Source organism: Molossus molossus, unplaced genomic scaffold (genome assembly GCF_014108415.1).
Source record: "Molossus molossus isolate mMolMol1 unplaced genomic scaffold, mMolMol1.p scaffold_m16_p_5, whole genome shotgun sequence".
Lineage (NCBI taxonomy): Eukaryota > Metazoa > Chordata > Mammalia > Chiroptera > Molossidae > Molossus > Molossus molossus.
The window spans coordinates 63,045,983-63,062,612 of record NW_023425388.1 but is presented as its reverse complement, the minus strand read 5'-3'; the positions used below and the strand labels follow the sequence as shown (position 1 = coordinate 63,062,612).

General features: G+C 52.2%; 1 protein-coding gene across 2 annotated transcripts in view; it reads right to left on the bottom strand.

Moving 5' to 3' along the window:
• The window catches only part of MYLK (myosin light chain kinase), a 178,591-nt gene that overhangs the window by 5,513 nt on the left and 156,448 nt on the right, over positions 1-16,630 (bottom strand). For both annotated transcript variants that reach the window (XM_036242952.1, XM_036242953.1), the window contains exons 27-29: positions 9,756-9,908; positions 7,256-7,379; positions 586-715 (exon numbers count right to left, since the gene is read on the bottom strand). In XM_036242952.1, coding sequence (XP_036098845.1) covers positions 586-715; positions 7,256-7,379; positions 9,756-9,908 — 407 coding nt within the window. The remainder of the gene's footprint in view (positions 1-585; positions 716-7,255; positions 7,380-9,755; positions 9,909-16,630) is intronic.

The following is a 16,630-nucleotide window of genomic DNA, read 5'->3' as shown; positions in this document are numbered from 1 at the left end:
AGTGACTAGCCCTCCTGCCTCCAGGAGCGGCCCTTCCAATCACAGTCTGCCCAGTGCGAATGACACGTGTCAGCATCATGAAAAATGCCACACGAATATGGACTACAGGAGTTGTTTTTTCTTTAAAAGAAAAACACGACTAAAACAGGATTTTTTTAAAAAAATACACTAGTATATGTGATTTAAGTGTTTGCTATCAATATGTAAGTATCACTTTTGTAATGAGAAAAAAGGAAGCTTTTAATGAAGCTTTGCTAAGTCTTATGTAGAACACAGGGGAAAGAATAGCAGAGATCACTGAGTTCTATTAGACAAACAATAACTTTCCCTCTGAAAATAGCTAAACCTAAGTTAAAACTATTAAAGAATAATTACTAAATTTAAAAATAAAAGAAAATATGATAAAAAATTACTTCTTACTAGACTGTTGTCAAAGCAACCTAAAAGTAGTTCTGAATTTAATCCTTATAGATTGTATTATCAAAAAACACCCCCTTCCAAAAAAGCCTCCTCAAAATGCCCTTCTATCCCCAGCCCCTCCTTTCTCACCAGCTGGCTGGAGGAAACCTCCCCGGGGCTCCTTACCTTCAGATTCTAGTTTTTCTGCGTTGAGAGGACTGGTTGGTGACCCTGTTGAGGACTTCCTGCCACTGAGCCCTGAGATCATTGCCATAGAGGACAGTCTTCCAATGGCTCTCACAGCATTGCCCGTTTTCTGGAAAATAGACACCGGGGTTGGACTCAGGCCGCACCCTGGTTCCCGCTGGGCAGTGGGGCGCAGGGAGAAAAGCCCAGCCCAAGGGAAGCAGCTGTCCTTGGGACGAAGGCCTCCCGAGTGCCGAGGTCCCAGAGAAGTGAGCCCGACCTTGCTCTGCTCAGCACTATCAGCGCCAGAAGATGCTCGGAGAATGGGATGGGGCCTGGAACCGACGTGTGCCTTAATGTGACTAAACAAGGTCAACATGAGACAAAAACCCTTTTCATGCTGTGCTTCAACTCCCATAAAAGGGATAGTTTATATAAAGCAACTGCAGGCTGAGACAGCTCCAAAGACATATTGCTGACCGGCTCAGCGGGGCTGTTTCTCGTAAAACAATGCCAGTGATAGGATTTTAATTGGTCAAGAGAACAGTTACTACAGATTCCACAAGTCCTCACGCAAGTGGGAAAAAGCATGCTATTGACCTTGTGCAAGTCGTTTAACCTCTCTGGGCTTCGGTTTCCTTCTCTGCATGAGGGGGGGTTGGGCAAGTCTCATTTAGTTCTGTGTGTGAGTCAGATACTTAAGAGATTTTGAGGAGCCGCCTGGCTGGCCTCAGCACCAGTGCCGGATGCACAGTGACGCTCTGGAGGGTGCTCTTCCCCGATGGACACCCAGGCGGCCCAGAGAAGCACCCGGAGAAATGCAAAGCAATGGCACTTTGCTTTTCTGAGTCAAGCCGCCTAGGGAGTGGACAGAATTTCTGCTGAAGAGGAAGCCAGAACTTGAGATGAAAATTTCTTTGCAGTGTGAAAATTCTACCAAGCATTGGATTTAGGTCAAGAAATCCCCAATAATATACAACGCGTCTATGTTTCTTAGCTTTAATGAAAGGTTCTCACGCCTTTTTAAGATAAACGGAGTGGCTAGGAGAAGAAAGTGAAGTGTAAGCAACCCTTTCCACCCAAAGCATCTCTTCAGGCAGCCAGATGCTGTGCGTCCGGAGAGCAGATGCCGTGCAGACTGGCGGAGAGAGAGGAGGGCACCGCCAACGGCTCGCACCCGCCCACTGGCCCGCCAACTGTGCCAGAGCGGTTTCCCTCCTGGGCTGACTCCATGCATTCAAGCACTTCAGTAAAGTCTCACAATTCTGCACTAGCTGGAAAGCCAGTATGCTTCAGCAAAAAGAAAAGAATTTCAGGCCACTAAAAAATCATACAGAAAAGGGGGCGGAGTGTGTGTGTGTGTGTGTGTGTGTGTGGTTCAAGCGGTGACCTACTGCTGTGACCGAGATCACTTTGTGTTTTCATGCACTTTGGACAGACATTCCATCTTGCTCTGTCCTCTGGCCATCCACCCTCCCAAATACCACCCTGTGTGGTGTGGGTATGCATCTGGCCCTCTATCACCAGCGAAACTCGGTCCCTCTGAACAGGACCCAGGAAGCCCCCGGTGGAGGTGCCGAACGGAGGAAGAGGGTGATGGACCAACTTCCCTCGGTGCAGAAGCCTGTGCTTGCAGAGGCTGAGACCACTGGGCAATCTTGCGTGCTCTTCTGGTGGGGGCGGCCACACTTATCTGTTTGTCGTGTCAGCTGGAGTGTGGAGAGAACCTACCCTTCCTGTGGGAACCCATCCTGACCTCAGGAAAGGGCAAGAGGTGTCTGAGAGGCAGCTGTCCATATGGAGTCAACGTCAGACAAGGCTACTTCCTAACTGGCCAACTCTCAGAGTCTGCCCTTCTCTCTCTTTCCCTTCTCCAGTGCAGATGGGTCTGCCCTGGCCTAGAGTCTCCGAACCAAGAGTTCATTCCCAGCAAGGGACAAGGTAGCTCTTGAACCACTGATTACTGTGTGACCTTGTTGTGCAAGTCAGTTCCCTTCTCTAGGCCTAATGTCGTTGGACCAGAAGATTCAAATCTCCCTGGGGCTCTGGTCTCCCACAGAGACTAGGACTCCTGCTGTCCACAGGCAGCAGGGAACACCTGCCCTGAGCCCCTGGGCGACCGCACCCCAAACTCCTGGACTGGGGCCGGCCAGGGCCGTCTGCGCTCCTGGTGTGGAACAATGAGGCCCTTCCTCTTCCATTAACAAACAGACTAATATGCATTTACCAGAACAAGACAAACAAGAGTTACAGTGTTTCTGCGGAAGCAGCAAATTCACATGAACAAATAGACATATGTAGAGGGAAATTTTCCAGCAGATGGAGGGATATAGCACATAATTTCTGCAACAAGGAGAAACATTAAGATGGGCTTAATAAGGGAAAATTTTAAAAATAATCTATGACAGAATTCAACTGTTGGAACTGATTTAGGAAAATAAATAATTGGTAGGGAAGTTATTTGTCAGAACTGAAAAAGAAATACATTTATGTCTTTTCATCTTCTAGTTTCATGCCTTCGAGCTGAAAATTGGTTGCTGTTTTACTTGATGAAGACCTTGGAAGTTTCTGGAACATGAAGCAGCAAAGTTTCAACTCCCTGTTCCACCCTTGTTTGGAGGAAGCCTTTATCCTCTTGCGGGCAATGGCCTCTCTCGGGCAGCAGCCCCCTCCCTGGGAGAGCCAGCAACAGGGACTGATCACCCCGTGTGTCCAGGACAAGGGTCCTTCTGTGCTGAAGCTGAGACAGTCCCTGGCAAACAGGGCAAGATGGTTACCTAAGAGCCAGCCAGCTCATAGACCCTGTGCACACCGACGGCCCCAGATCAGACTTTCCTGTGAGCCCGTCACAGACCCTGTGCACACCAACGGCCCCAGATCGGGCTTTCCTGTGAGCCCGTCACAGACCCTGTACACACCGACAGCCCCAGATCGGGCTTTCCTGTGAGCCCGTCACAGACCCTGTACACACCGACGGCCCCAGATCGGGCTTTCCTGCGAGCAGCCGTCACAGACCCTGTACACACCGACAGCCCCAGATCGGAATTTCCTGCGAGCAGCCGTCACAGACCCTGTACACACCGACAGCCCCAGATCGGGCTTTCCTGTGAGCCCGTCACAGACCCTGTGCACACCCACAGCCCCAGATCGGGCTTTCCTGTGAGCCCGTCACAGACCCTGTACACACCGACAGCCCCAGATCGGGCTTTCCTGTGAGCCCGTCACAGACCCTGTGCACACCCACAGCCCCAGATCGGGCTTTCCTGTGAGCCCGTCACAGACCCTGTACACACCGACGGCCCCAGATCGGGCTTTCCTGTGAGCCCGTCACAGACCCTGTACACACCGACGGCCCCAGATCGGGCTTTCCTGTGAGCCCGTCACAGACCCTGTACACACCGACGGCCCCAGATCAGACTTTCCTGTGAGCCCGTCACAGACCCTATACACACCGACAGCCCCAGATCGGGCTTTCCTGTGAGCCCGTCACAGACCCTGTGCACACCGACAGCCCCAGATCGGGCTTTCCTGTGAGCCCGTCACAGACCCTGTGCACACCCACAGCCCCAGATCGGGCTTTCCTGTGAGCCCGTCACAGACCCTGTGTACACCCACAGCCCCAGATCGGGCTTTCCTGTGAGCAGCCGTCACAGACCCTGTGCACACCCACAGCCCCAGATCGGGCTTTCCTGTGAGCCCGTCACAGACCCTGTACACACCGATGGCCCCAGATCGGGCTTTCCTGTGAGCCCGTCACAGACCCTATACACACCGACAGCCCCAGATCGGGCTTTCCTGTGAGCAGCCGTCACAGACCCTGTGCACACCCACAGCCCCAGATCGGGCTTTCCTGTGAGCCCGTCACAGACCCTGTGCACACCCACAGCCCCAGATCGGGCTTTCCTGTGAGCCCGTCACAGACCCTGTGCACACCCACAGCCCCAGATCGGGCTTTCCTGTGAGCAGCCGTCCCAGACCCTGTACACACCAACAGCCCCAGATTGGGCTTTCCTGTGAGCAGTGCATAATGTCCAAATGGGATGGTCAGGCGTCCTCTGTGCTGTACTGAGCCAAAGCTGCCTCCCTTGGCCCTTTGATCCACAGTGCTGGGGTCTTTGTGGTTCCCAGACAATAAAAATGGTTGTCCACAGGCCTCCAAATTCCTATCCCTTCTTCGAGTTTTGAATGCAGAAGCCCTACTATCTTGCTCAACTCGCCACCCTCAATGCTCTCTACTCACCACCATAGGTTTTAAAAATTCTTTTGATATATGAAAGAACATACCCTCTTTCAGAGTAACCCCATTCTATTCTAAGGTCAATAACAGGATCAGTCATCTCTTGGTTGCCTGGTGCATAGAGATTTGTTTCGGTTACCGGCTCCCTCCCGGGCCTTTCAGGAGCACCACACCCCGCGACAGCAAGGGGCAGGGACAGCTGGGCTGCGGGCCGCCCGCTCGCTCCACCGCCCGCCGCCTCCCAGGCCCTGGCTGCACCACTGGTTGCTGCCCCAGGACAGCGGAGGTGCTGGTGCCTGGAGTTAGAAACGCGGGGAACATTCTCCTGAGGAGTCACGAGACACCGGATGGTAGGTGCGGCAGACTGTTCCCAGTGAAACTGTCCTGGGCAATGTGGGTCAAGTGGGATTTTGTGAAACCCAACCACTGTCTGTGTGGAACTCGTTTCCAAATGCTGCCACCTATATTAAAATATGTCTTTAAAATTCCTCCTCTGAATCCTGCCCCTCACTTCCAGAAAACCCTCTGACTAATAGCAGTGTAAACAACAAGAAAAAATTTAAGTGATTAAAATGCCGGCACAAATGATGGTTCCCTGACCTCGTTGACTAAAAAATTCCATGTGCTTCCTCTCCCATTTCCTTATCTCTTCTCCACGCCCACCGCGGGGCTGGCTCCCCAGCAGGGGTGACCGTGTTCCCAGAGGGCCTGAGGAACCAGGCTGCCCTCCACCCACAGCCCCGCCCCGGCAGAACCCAGTGAGACTCCCTCCGAGGATGCCCCCACCCCAGCCCGGCCGCCCTGCCCGCTGCAGAAATACCGGTACTTCTTTGAGACCTGTTGGCCGCAGGGTCATTAATAAAGTAAACCTTTGATTTCTATGGGCCCTGTTGTGCTTTATTTTGTTTGTAAGAGTATTTGCTACTTTGGTTTTACTGGATCCTAATGGCACCAGAGGATAAGGCAAGCCGCACAGGTATTTCAACTCGCCTGGCCCTTGAGGGCGGCCAGGAGATCTGCAGAACCTTCTCGCAGGGTGTGGTGGGCGTGGGAATGAAGAACTGACTCCCACGGTGGGGTTCCTGAACACGAATGGCAGTCCCTTTACCCACCCACGCGAAGCCCCTCATCCGCCTCCACTCCGCTCAGCCTGAGGCAAGCGTGGTTTAGTCACCCTGTGTGGCAAACCACCAGTGTCCCAGTTGCCCCTGAAACAATGAGTTCCTTTGTGTCTGCCGCACAGACGGTCTAGATGCCCCAGGTCTGGCTGCCCAGCGCAAAGACTCGGCTCCTTTCAGGTCAGCGGAGCCGGGCGCGGCTCAGCTCCCACCTCTGGCCGTTTCCTCCGTCTGGGGGTCACCCCTCTCCTGCGCTCTAGCCCGGGTCCCAGGACCAGTTTCAAACTCCTGTCCAGGCAGCACTTCCTCACAACCGCAGCCAAGCCTGGCGCACTGGCCCATCCGCGTCCACACTCATATATGGGTATGGAGAGCTATACTGATTGTTTATAATTCTTGGTGGGTGTTATGTCCTTTTATGTCTATTGCTTCAGTTCCTCCGCTACATTATACATTCCTTGAGTATAGAAACCATGTGCCCTCCAGTAGCCCAAGGATGTTATAACACTAATAGTGAGCGTACAGTAATACAGGAGATGATAACTTCTGTCTGGTTTCGGGTACCATTGTATCTATTTGCTAACAATTAAAGGCAATTTTGTTTCACTGTTAAGACTGTGTGCTTTGGAGCCAGGCTCTGGGTTTGAATCCTGCCTTTTCCACTTACCAGCTAAGTGGTCCTGGGTGACTTCCCTCACCTTTCTCTGCCTCAGTTTGTTTGAAGAGTGGAGATAGCGTGGTACCGACCTGACGGGTTAAAAGGCTTAATGCACTGAAAGGGCTCTGAATGTCCTCTGGCACATGGCCAGCCCTCCACACCTGCTAGCTACAGGTGTCATGTGGACACATACTACATGCCAGGCATCGTGCTAAAGGCCACACGAAGATGATCTCCAATAATTCTCACAACCATGATGTGACACTGACATTATCCCCACTTTACAGATGAGAAAACAAAGGCACAGCCAGCTTAAGTCACTTGCCTAAGACAGGTAGCTAGTAACACGCAACCTCCCGAGAGGGTGGGACCATGTCTCTCCTTGTAGATTGTGCTCCATCCTCCTTCATCGCAAAGACACGTCAGACCGTCACACCACCTTTACGATCACATTGTCCAGAGTTGCCAAACAGTCCCAAAGGTGACACTGGCTCATCCCTAGCCTTGAACACATGAAATGTCAGTCTCGGTCCCAGACTATTTCAGAAGCAGATTTAAACATTTTTGGAATGAGGCCAGGGCCAGGTGAGAACGTGGGTGGCTTGAAGAAAGCAAATACGAGAAGCAACATTCTAGTCCAAAGTGACCCCTCGTTACCTGCCATTTCCTCCTTGCCATGTACTTCTTCATCCGGTCCTTGGAGAGCTTCTTGGCCTCCATGTTCTTGGTGTCCTTCATCAGCCACGGATGCTGGAGGCACTGGGTGCAGTTCAGGCGGTTTCTGACAGAGGCAGAGATCAGAAGATTGCTAAGCAGGAGGGGACCTCAGAGACTGTTGGTCAGATCAGAAATGGAGGTCACCTGTCCCCAGGCACACAGGGCACAGCCCAGGGCTCTCTGTTCCCGGTCCGTCCACTATGACCAGGGTCATCGTGCAGTCTGGGTTACAGATCAGGCACAGGTAGGCTAGTGTTAAGAAGGCCTAGCCACCAAGTAAGCAACTGGAGTCTCATGACCTGCTCTTGGGTCTGGGGAGGTACGTGCTGGAGGGCAGACATGTCTGGCATTGGCTGGCGCCGTATTCCGGAGTGGGCGCATTCTGCCGGTCACATGGAGTTGGCGGCTACGGAGGCCTCACCCTTCCGCCTCTCTGTCGCAGAGATCAGGCCCAGACCTCGGAGAATCCCTAAACTCATGTCTTACGTTAAGATTGAGTATCCGGTTCTCCCTGTTAAAACTCAGAGTTATGTCCTCCGTACAACCTATGCATCATGACAACCTCAGCACCACACTGAGACGCATTTAATCTTCCTGGGAGTTCTGGGACTCTAGACACATTTCAGGGCCCACCACCTTCACTGTAACAGGACTAATAGATCCCAGAGAACCAGATGTGAACGTGTAGAAAAATGAGGATAAGTATAGCAAATTGTAGTGATCCTCAGATGAAGGGAGTATGAATCATTTTAATTTTCTTATATTTAAATGTTATATAATTTACATGACTTACTTTTATAATAGGAAAACATTGTAAAGATGCTGAGAGATGAAGATTTCTGGTTGAAGAGACTTGCTAAGTTTGAAAATTTATGGGAATGGAGTGTCTTGGTCTATTTGAAATCAGTTCTTTGGTGAGGGCATTTGATGAGCACCTCACAGGGTCCCGCACAGCTCTCTGAATTAACTCGAGGTCAGATGAGAAAATAGGGCATATACATAACACCTCGTTTACCAAATCCTTGGTGAGTGGAACACCTTGGACCAGAGCATCAGGAGGGGTTTGCAGTTCCCGGAGGCACCTTGGGAGTGGAGAGTCCTCGTACTGGAAGGGCTTCTAGGCTCCTCCCGACATCCAGATTCTCCGTAGGTCATGTCTCCTCTGATGCAAAGACTCGGACAGAGAAACACTGGAGACTTCGCGGCGGAGGAGAGTGGGGTGCAGCCTCTGGAGGGCTGCCCCCGAGATCGCTAAAAGGAGACCCTCCGGCCTGCCCCTTCCCAGCTGTGCTCCTGCCCAGGCAGGGTTTCCACAGAGGGGAGCAAGATGGCTGATGACCTGGGGGTGTCCTGGGTCCAGGGCCAAGCCAAGCCACTGAGTCACCTGGAGAGGGCAGAGCCTCCTGCCTACCTCTGGAATGGGGCGGCCCCTCCCTTTCTCATGCTCTGTCACCTACTTCAGTGCTGCCCTTCATGGGTCAAGCTTACACCTGCTTCTTATTGCCAAACACCACTCCCTGGAACCCTGGAGCCAGGCCCTGCCTTGTGTGACCACCTGTTTACAGAGTGAGCGGGAGCCCAAGAGGCCAGCTGCCCTCACCCGACATCCCCACTACTCCCTCCCCCAGGGGCGAGCCAGCTCTCCTACTACACAGCCCTCTCGCCTTCCTGATTTAACTTAGCTGGTTCCCCTGCCCAGGTGAGTCCTCACAGTGACTTCTGTCTACCGAGCCCCAGGCTTCCTGCGACCTCAAGGCCTCTGCTCTGGTGTCCTCTGCACCTTCAACCTCCATTCTTCTTGCAGTGACATACTTCCCGAGTGCCTGCCCTTCTCACGGCCTTTTCCTGTCCCCTGCCCACGCCGGCCTCCCCTTTCCACCGCTGCTCTACATATTCACCGCAGACCACTGGGCGCCCCAGGAGGACGAGGTGGGAACCTCCCAGTCCGCACTGTTAGGGGGGGACAGAGATGCAGCTGGGGGGCGGAGCCCTGGTCTGGGATCACAGCCTGCTCTGGCCAGCAGGAGAAGGCATCTGGCCCTATCCAGGCAGGTAGTTCTTAGATCATTTAGACACGAGACACACCAGACAGAACAGTCTGGAGATGCGATCGGGACCCACACGCAGGCACTTCCTGTGCAGCCCTGCGGGGCCCAGGTTCCAGCAGGGCCCCCACAGGCTGCACCGTGCGGACGATGGAGGGGTCACTGTCCGTGCACAGCATCCCCTGTCCCCGCCACACCTGGAGAAGTGCTGCTTCTCAAGTGAGGTTTCGGTGCTTCTGGAACCAAGCAGAGTGCCTGGCGCAGGGAGCACACTCACAATGCCCACCCTCCCCTCCTTGGGTGAGGAGGGACCCACGACAGGCGAAGGCAACCCCTGCCTCCAGACACCAGACCAGGGGGTGAAAGCCAAAAAGACTGAAATCTCAACTCATTACTTCATATCTTTCTTCAGCAAGTTGCTGATAAAATCCTTGGCGTCATCGGAGATCTCATCGAAAGCCTCGTCGTCGAAGTCCCAGGTGGCTGAGGTAACGTTGGCTAAGGTTTCATTGTCGTTGTCACCCATGAAGGGGGAAAGTCCACTGACCCTGGGGGAAAAGAGCAGGAGAGCAGGTGAATTTGGGGGGGCAGGGTGGGACAATCTCCCCAAGTGAGTGCTAACTGAGGTCAAAGGTGAGGGCCGGCAAAGCCCTGCACCCCAAACGCCCGTGTGCCTACGTCTTCTCCCCCCTGGGGAAAGAGGACAGGATGTGGTCCCCAGGCTTTTATGGCCCAGCCTCTTCTCAGTGCCCACAGTTCTTCTGGGGTGTCGCCTGCCTCTCGACATTTCCTGCCTGTGAGGCTGAGGCTGAAGGAATTTACTTCCGTTGACACAGTGCAAGACCCTCCTCCCTGTCTTCTATTCTTCCCCAAAGCCCAGGCTAGAACTTCGTCCACGGAACCTTCTCTAGGGTCCCTGTGCTCCTGTCCCCCACCACGATGGTCACGTGGGATACGGCACCATCCCTGCACTTGTCAGTCCCTGCTCCCGTCGGCACCCGGGGCCCAGCCAGCACACACGGGCGCTCAGCAAGGTTGCGTGGATAGAAGAAGGGGGAACTCTGACGCAGCAGTACTGGTTTGGTGATCCATCTACACTCCAGTTCAGTGTGTTTAGGCCAAACCGAAAGCTTCCATACGAGGTACCGGGGTGGAGGGAGCACAGCCTGTGTGTTCACTGGGTGCCTTGGACAATTCCCCCAGCACTCTGTAAAAAGGAGCACCTACTACCCAACCACAGAGTGGTCACCCCTTCTACTTCTCACCCCTCCTCCTCCTCCATCATCACCATCACGGCAGCAACCACTGTCAAACAGGTACTATGTGCCAGGCACTGGACAAAGAGATTAGACTACATGAACACATTCAATCTTAACATCACCCTGTAATGCAGGTAACTCACTAGTTTGTTTGACAGATGTAGAAAATGAAACACAAAGTGGGGTTAAGTAACTTGCCCAAAGATTCACAGCCAGTGAGATTTGAACTCCGGTGGTGTTGTAACTGCAGAACCAGCTCAGAATAATCCTATCCTGTTCAACAAGTACTGAGTTGCTTTTCAGAGACAACAAACCAAATCTCCATGCCCTGCACCCGAAGCATGCACAGAGAACTTTGACCTCCAGCTGCAGTTGGAACCAAAATCTCCCCCATCCCCCAGACGTGGGAACCAATGGACTAGGTCAGAACCGGAACTTAAATGCTGGGACCTTTTCAGAAGCGAAGCATCTTCCAAGCTCTGACGTTTTGAGTTTTGGCTTTTCAAAGCATCGGGCACACAAACTTGGGTTTGGTGACAGCATCTGTCTCTAGAGCCTGAACCCATTTTTGTTTTGTTTTTTAAATGGTTAAGATGATAAATGTAATGTTCTATGTGTTTCACCACAATTAAAAAAACAACTATAAAATGTACAACACAGCCCTGGCCGGTTTGGCTCAGCGGTTGGAGCGTCGGCCTGCGGTACAGAGAGACCCGGGTTCGGTTCCCGCTAAGGGCACGTACCTCGGTTGCAGTTAGTCCCCGGCCCTGGTTGGTCGTGCGGGTGGCAGCCACTCGATGTGTCCCTTCACGTCGATGTTTCTCTCTCTCTTCCTCTCTCTCCCTCCCACTCTATCTGAACAAAAAATGGAAAAATATCCTCGGGTGAGGATTAAAAAAAAAAAAGAACAACACAAAGCGTGAAGTCTGATGTAAATGAACTTTACTTAGTAATACATTAATAGGGCCTGAATCTCAACTGCCACTTCACATGAACATTTCGATGAACATGGAGTACGTTGCAGTGCACAGACCTGCACCAGGCCTGGTCTGCAGGAGGGTCCGGGTCCGCGACCACGGATACTACCCTTCTGCACACGGTTCATCCCCACTGTCTCAGCAATCTGTGATCTCAGGAATGACTCATTTACTCATCGCTTAAGCCCAATAAAATTCAGGTGGTAAAGCGTCTCAAGATGAACAGAACAGCTTTACGGTTTACTGGACTCACCTCTCACCTCGGGCTCCAACTTCACAGCAAGCGCCCACCCTGGGTGCCCTGACCGAGGGCCACCCTCGGATGGACCCACTCTAGGCTTAATGTTCTGCTGCCGTCGTCTTGAAATTCTTAAAGTTTGAACAACTCACCTCCTCTTTTTATTTTGCACCGGACCCCACAAATTATGTAGCTGGCTCTGCCCTGACCCCACCTGAACCCCATGAGAGGAATCTGAGGCATTCACACCATTGACCTCCCAAGTTCACGCTTCACTAACGTCCCTTCTCCCAAATCCTCATGAACCATCATCATAACAGTAACTTGGCGTTGCTTTGGCATTCAAGAGGCCTCGGATTACGAAATACACCAGTACCTGAAGATGAAGTTTTGTAAAACAAAACCCACTGAAATACCGTGAGAAAGCCTTGACACGGAAGGGGCCCCTGGCAAAACCTCGTGTAGAAAGAAGAAAGCTTTGGTAATGTGCATGATCTCATAACAGAGTTGTGTTTTTGAATAACAGATTTTTACAAATGGTGTTAAAGTGTCTTAGATGCCGATCTGTTGATCACAGTACAGTGGGGGGAGGCCGGGGGTTCACGAGCCCTGAGTCTACACTGTCACATGCTACCCCCTTCCCTGCTCTGGGCCCCCAGTTCCCCTTTTGTACACAAAGGGGTTCCCAGCTTCCCCATCTCTGCGACCCTGTGTGACCTGTTAAAAAAAAGGAGTAATAAGCCCAAAATGGAGTCCTTTGCTCTCACAACACCACACTAAGACTTCATTGCAACTTCAACCTCTTCCAGAAACGCGATCTTTAAACAAGCTGAAATGTTCTGATTAGCCCTAGTGAGGTGACCTGCACAATAGAACCCCTGCTGCTCTGACCCCCTAAAAGAGAGCACCTGGCCTGAAATAACCCTTCCTTTTCTTGTACTCTGACTCCCGCCTATGCAGCTCGCCCATTCTGTACAGCTGCTGGCAACATCTCTCTTTACCAGGGGGGATGCTGCCCGATGTGTGAATCGTTCAATAAAGTCAACTCCACCTTCACATTTACGTCGCTGAATTTTTGTTCTTCTGTAAGTCGGCCCCACTAAGAAGCAGCCTGACCAGAAGGTCAGTCACCTGCTTCCTTCTGTCTCTCCGTTTTCCATTTGAAACCTGAGCGAGGGGAGTCCTCCAGCGCTGCGAAGGGTTGCAGAGAAAGCAACAGGCTGCCGCGGAATGCTGCAAGGCCCCCTCTGTAAACCTCCTTTCCTAATTAGGAGCTGGAATCCACCACAGACGGCCGATCTCTGGATGCTCACAGCCAGGGAGCGCCTCCTCCCCGGCAGCCCATCCACCCGACATTCCCGAGCCCGCTGGCTCCTCGCCCGCCTGAGCTCCCCAGCATCGCCCCTACAAAAGAGCATGTCTCTAAAATAGAACTTGGAATACATGCAGAGCGTGATAACAAAGAGAGTGTTCTAATTTTAGTAATGCTGTTTCTGGGTGGTGGGATTTTACGGATTTTTTTTTTTTTTACTTTCTTCTTTGAACTTTCACTTTATTGCCAGTATTTATCTAAGGATCATGCGTCTTTTCATTTAAAGATTAACCCAATCACAGAATAGCCTTAGCATTAAAAACTCAACCACTCATCTCTCTTGCTAGCCTCGCCTAGTTTTTAACTGAAGGGGAACAGGGTATGCCCACTCCAAAACATGGCGTAAGGATTGTGTTGAGCTGAAGGCAATTAGCTCTCTGTCCTTCCCCTTTCTGTCTAAAAGCAGGACATACATTCCTCTTTAAGGTGATAGAAATTTCCAGTGGTAGAGGAGGAGACTCTTCTATGCATAACAAACTTGCTAACAACCCTTACTCACCACACATTCCTGAGGACCTCCTCACAACTTACCCCCTCTAGAAGCCCCAAGACCCTTCCTTGGTCTAGTTACTTCTCTACAATTTATTGCTCTCTGTTAAAATAGTACATAAGCTTCACATTCTAAATGCCTCCTTGAGTCACATTTCTTTAAATCTTATGCATGTGTACATAACTAAATCTGTTTTGTTTTTTTTCCTCTCTTGTTCTTCTGTCTTTTGTCAGCCTGACTTGCAGGCCCCCACTACTGAACCTTAAAGGGCAGAGGACATTTTTTCCTCCCCAATGTCAACAGATTTATCTGGTTTTCACAAAATGGAATCAGTGTGGGCAAATTCTTGGATGCTCTTTTTCTTCGCTTGACATGGTCTTTCACCAGTGTATCCAGAGTCTTCATGTTCATTTTCAGTGGTCAAATATTAGTCTTTGTGCCGATGAGACACAACAGTCATGACCGCAGGCTGTTCTAATTTCTTAGCGCCTCACGGCAGCAAAACTTCGCCCAGGGGGTCGATGCAGAGGCCTGTTTTGCTCCCGGGGCAGAATGGCAGGAGAGAGCAGGGTAACAGGATGCCTCCTGGGCTACACTTTCTCCACGGTGTTTCTCAAGCAGCAAACGGGCGGCCTGCCAGCTGAGGAGACCACACCTCTGCTAGCAGAACTACTGGGTGCTTAGGCAGAGTTTGTCTTTGACCCCATGTTAGCCTTCACATGCTGCAGTGTGGTGGGAGATTTGAGAGGGTGGGCAGGCCCCACAGGAAGAGCTGGGTGTCCTAGGCAGTGGCCTAGGACGCAGAGGGCCGGGCTTAGTCATGCTAACCACAACCCAAGAAGCTGGACAGCAGTCCGAGAACCTGCAGGCGGAGACTGGGCCCGAGGCGGGCACGGGCACCTGGAGGTCGCAGGAGCTGGAATGGGGGAGCCTGTCTGGCTCACCGGTGCAGAGGAGGCTCCTGGACCCCCCGGAGAGCTCTGCTTTCAAACCCAAGTCGGAGCAGGTTCCTGAGGCTTGGGCCCTGGGGCTTCTCCCCATTCGCCGGCTGCTGCCTCTAGAAGCAGACTCTGACGGGGACGACTCTGGCTCTCTCGTGGTGGGAGCTCGACAAACGAGCAGAAATGGGAAGTCTGTCTCTGAGCCCAGTCGGGAATTTGGTTGGGAGGAGAAAGCAGAGCAGTAACTGCTCTTTACCTTGGTTGGGGGAAGGGAGAGAGGAATTCTGGAGAAGGGTGAGGGCAAGACACAGAGAAGGGTTCTGGGGTCCCCAGGGCTGTGAGGGAACAGCAAGTCCTCAGGAAGCAGAGGAGAGGGAGGTAGGAGAGGGAGGGTCTTAGAGAAAAGGCAGGGCTTAGAATTCTGTGCTCCCTGGTGCGGCCCGGAGCCTCTCCGCTCTCTCCTTCCAGAAGCCAAATGGTATTCCCAACACGGGGAGAGTCTTCATGAGAGTCACGAAACCGCCTCTCTCCTCGGAATCTCTGCATCTCTGCTCTGCCCGGAAACCGTGCCAGGGCAGGCTGTGCCCCGACCTCGCCCGGGTTTGAGAAGCAGTTCCTCCAACAGAGCCAGAGCACTCTACGGAGACGGCAGCCGGCTCTGGTCGCTTAAGAGGCGCCCGCCGAACATGTGTTGAATAATAAATGAGTTGTCACCTGTCCCCCAGCTCCCTGGCTGCCGCATCTCCCACTGGCCCCAGGAAGGAGAAGAGGGGTGGGGAGGGGTTCTCTGATACTAACGCGGAAGGTGGCCCTGACAGGGACCGCCAGCTCCAACAAGAGGGACAGGGGTGCACGGGGGCACCAGAGAACCTCTTCTGGGTGCTCCAGCAGCGGCTACAGGTTTCCATAGCAGGGACTGAAAGGAACAGTCTGGCTGCTTCCAACTGTGGTTTTGGCATCAAGTGCTCTGAGAGCCCAGCTCAAGAGGAGAGCGGCCAGACCTCGTCCTAGCTCTGAAGCAGTGGGAGAAGGCCCCAGAGGACAGAGCAGCCCACGGCGATGGGTGCTGGGGCCAGCGCCTGGGGAGGCTGTGCGGGGCCGCCTTCCGTACCACCGCGTACACCCCTCTGCCCTCCCCAAGGCTCCTCCCCGAACGGCTTCAGGCTGGTGCCCCAACTCAGCAAAATCATTTTTTCCTCATTTCAAAAGCTCTTTCCTATTTCTTGGTCTTAGCTTTAAAAATAATCTAGTAAACAATATAACATATTATCCAAATTACTATGCACCTCCACTTAAAAGGATTTTCATTTTATTATTATTGGTTTTTTAAATCCTCACCCAAGGATATTTTTCCATTTATCTTCAGATAGAGTGGGAGGGAGAGAGGGAGGGAGGAAGAAAGAGAGAAACTTTGATGTAAGAGAGACACATCAATTGGTTGCTTCCCACATGACCCAAACCAGGGCCGGGGATTGAACCCGGGCTCTTTGGTCCGTGGGCCGACACTCTAACTGCTGAACCAAACCAGGGCAAGGATTTTTATTTTAAAGTGCTCTTAAGACCTAGTAATTCGCCCTGGACAGTTTGGCTCGTCGGTTAGAGCGTCGGCCTGCGGTCCAGAGAGACCCGGGTTCGGTTCCCGCCAAGGGCGTGTACCTCAGTTGCAGTTTGTTCCTGGCCCTGGTAGGTCGTGCAGGTGGCAACCACTCGATGTGTCCCTTTCACGTCGATGTCTCTCTCTCTCTCTCTCTCTCTCTCTCTCTCTCTCTCTCCCTCCCTCCCTCCCACTCTATCTGAACAAAAAATGGAAAAATGTCCTTGGGTGAGGATAAAAAAAAAGACCTAGTAATTCTAGCTGTAGATTTTATAAACCCAAGAGAACTACATAAATAGATGCGCTGACACACGTTACCAGGATGCTTGCAACACCCTCCACTGGAACCAATTCAAAAGCCCATCAGTGTAGAATGGAAACAGGTGGGATGATGTCCAC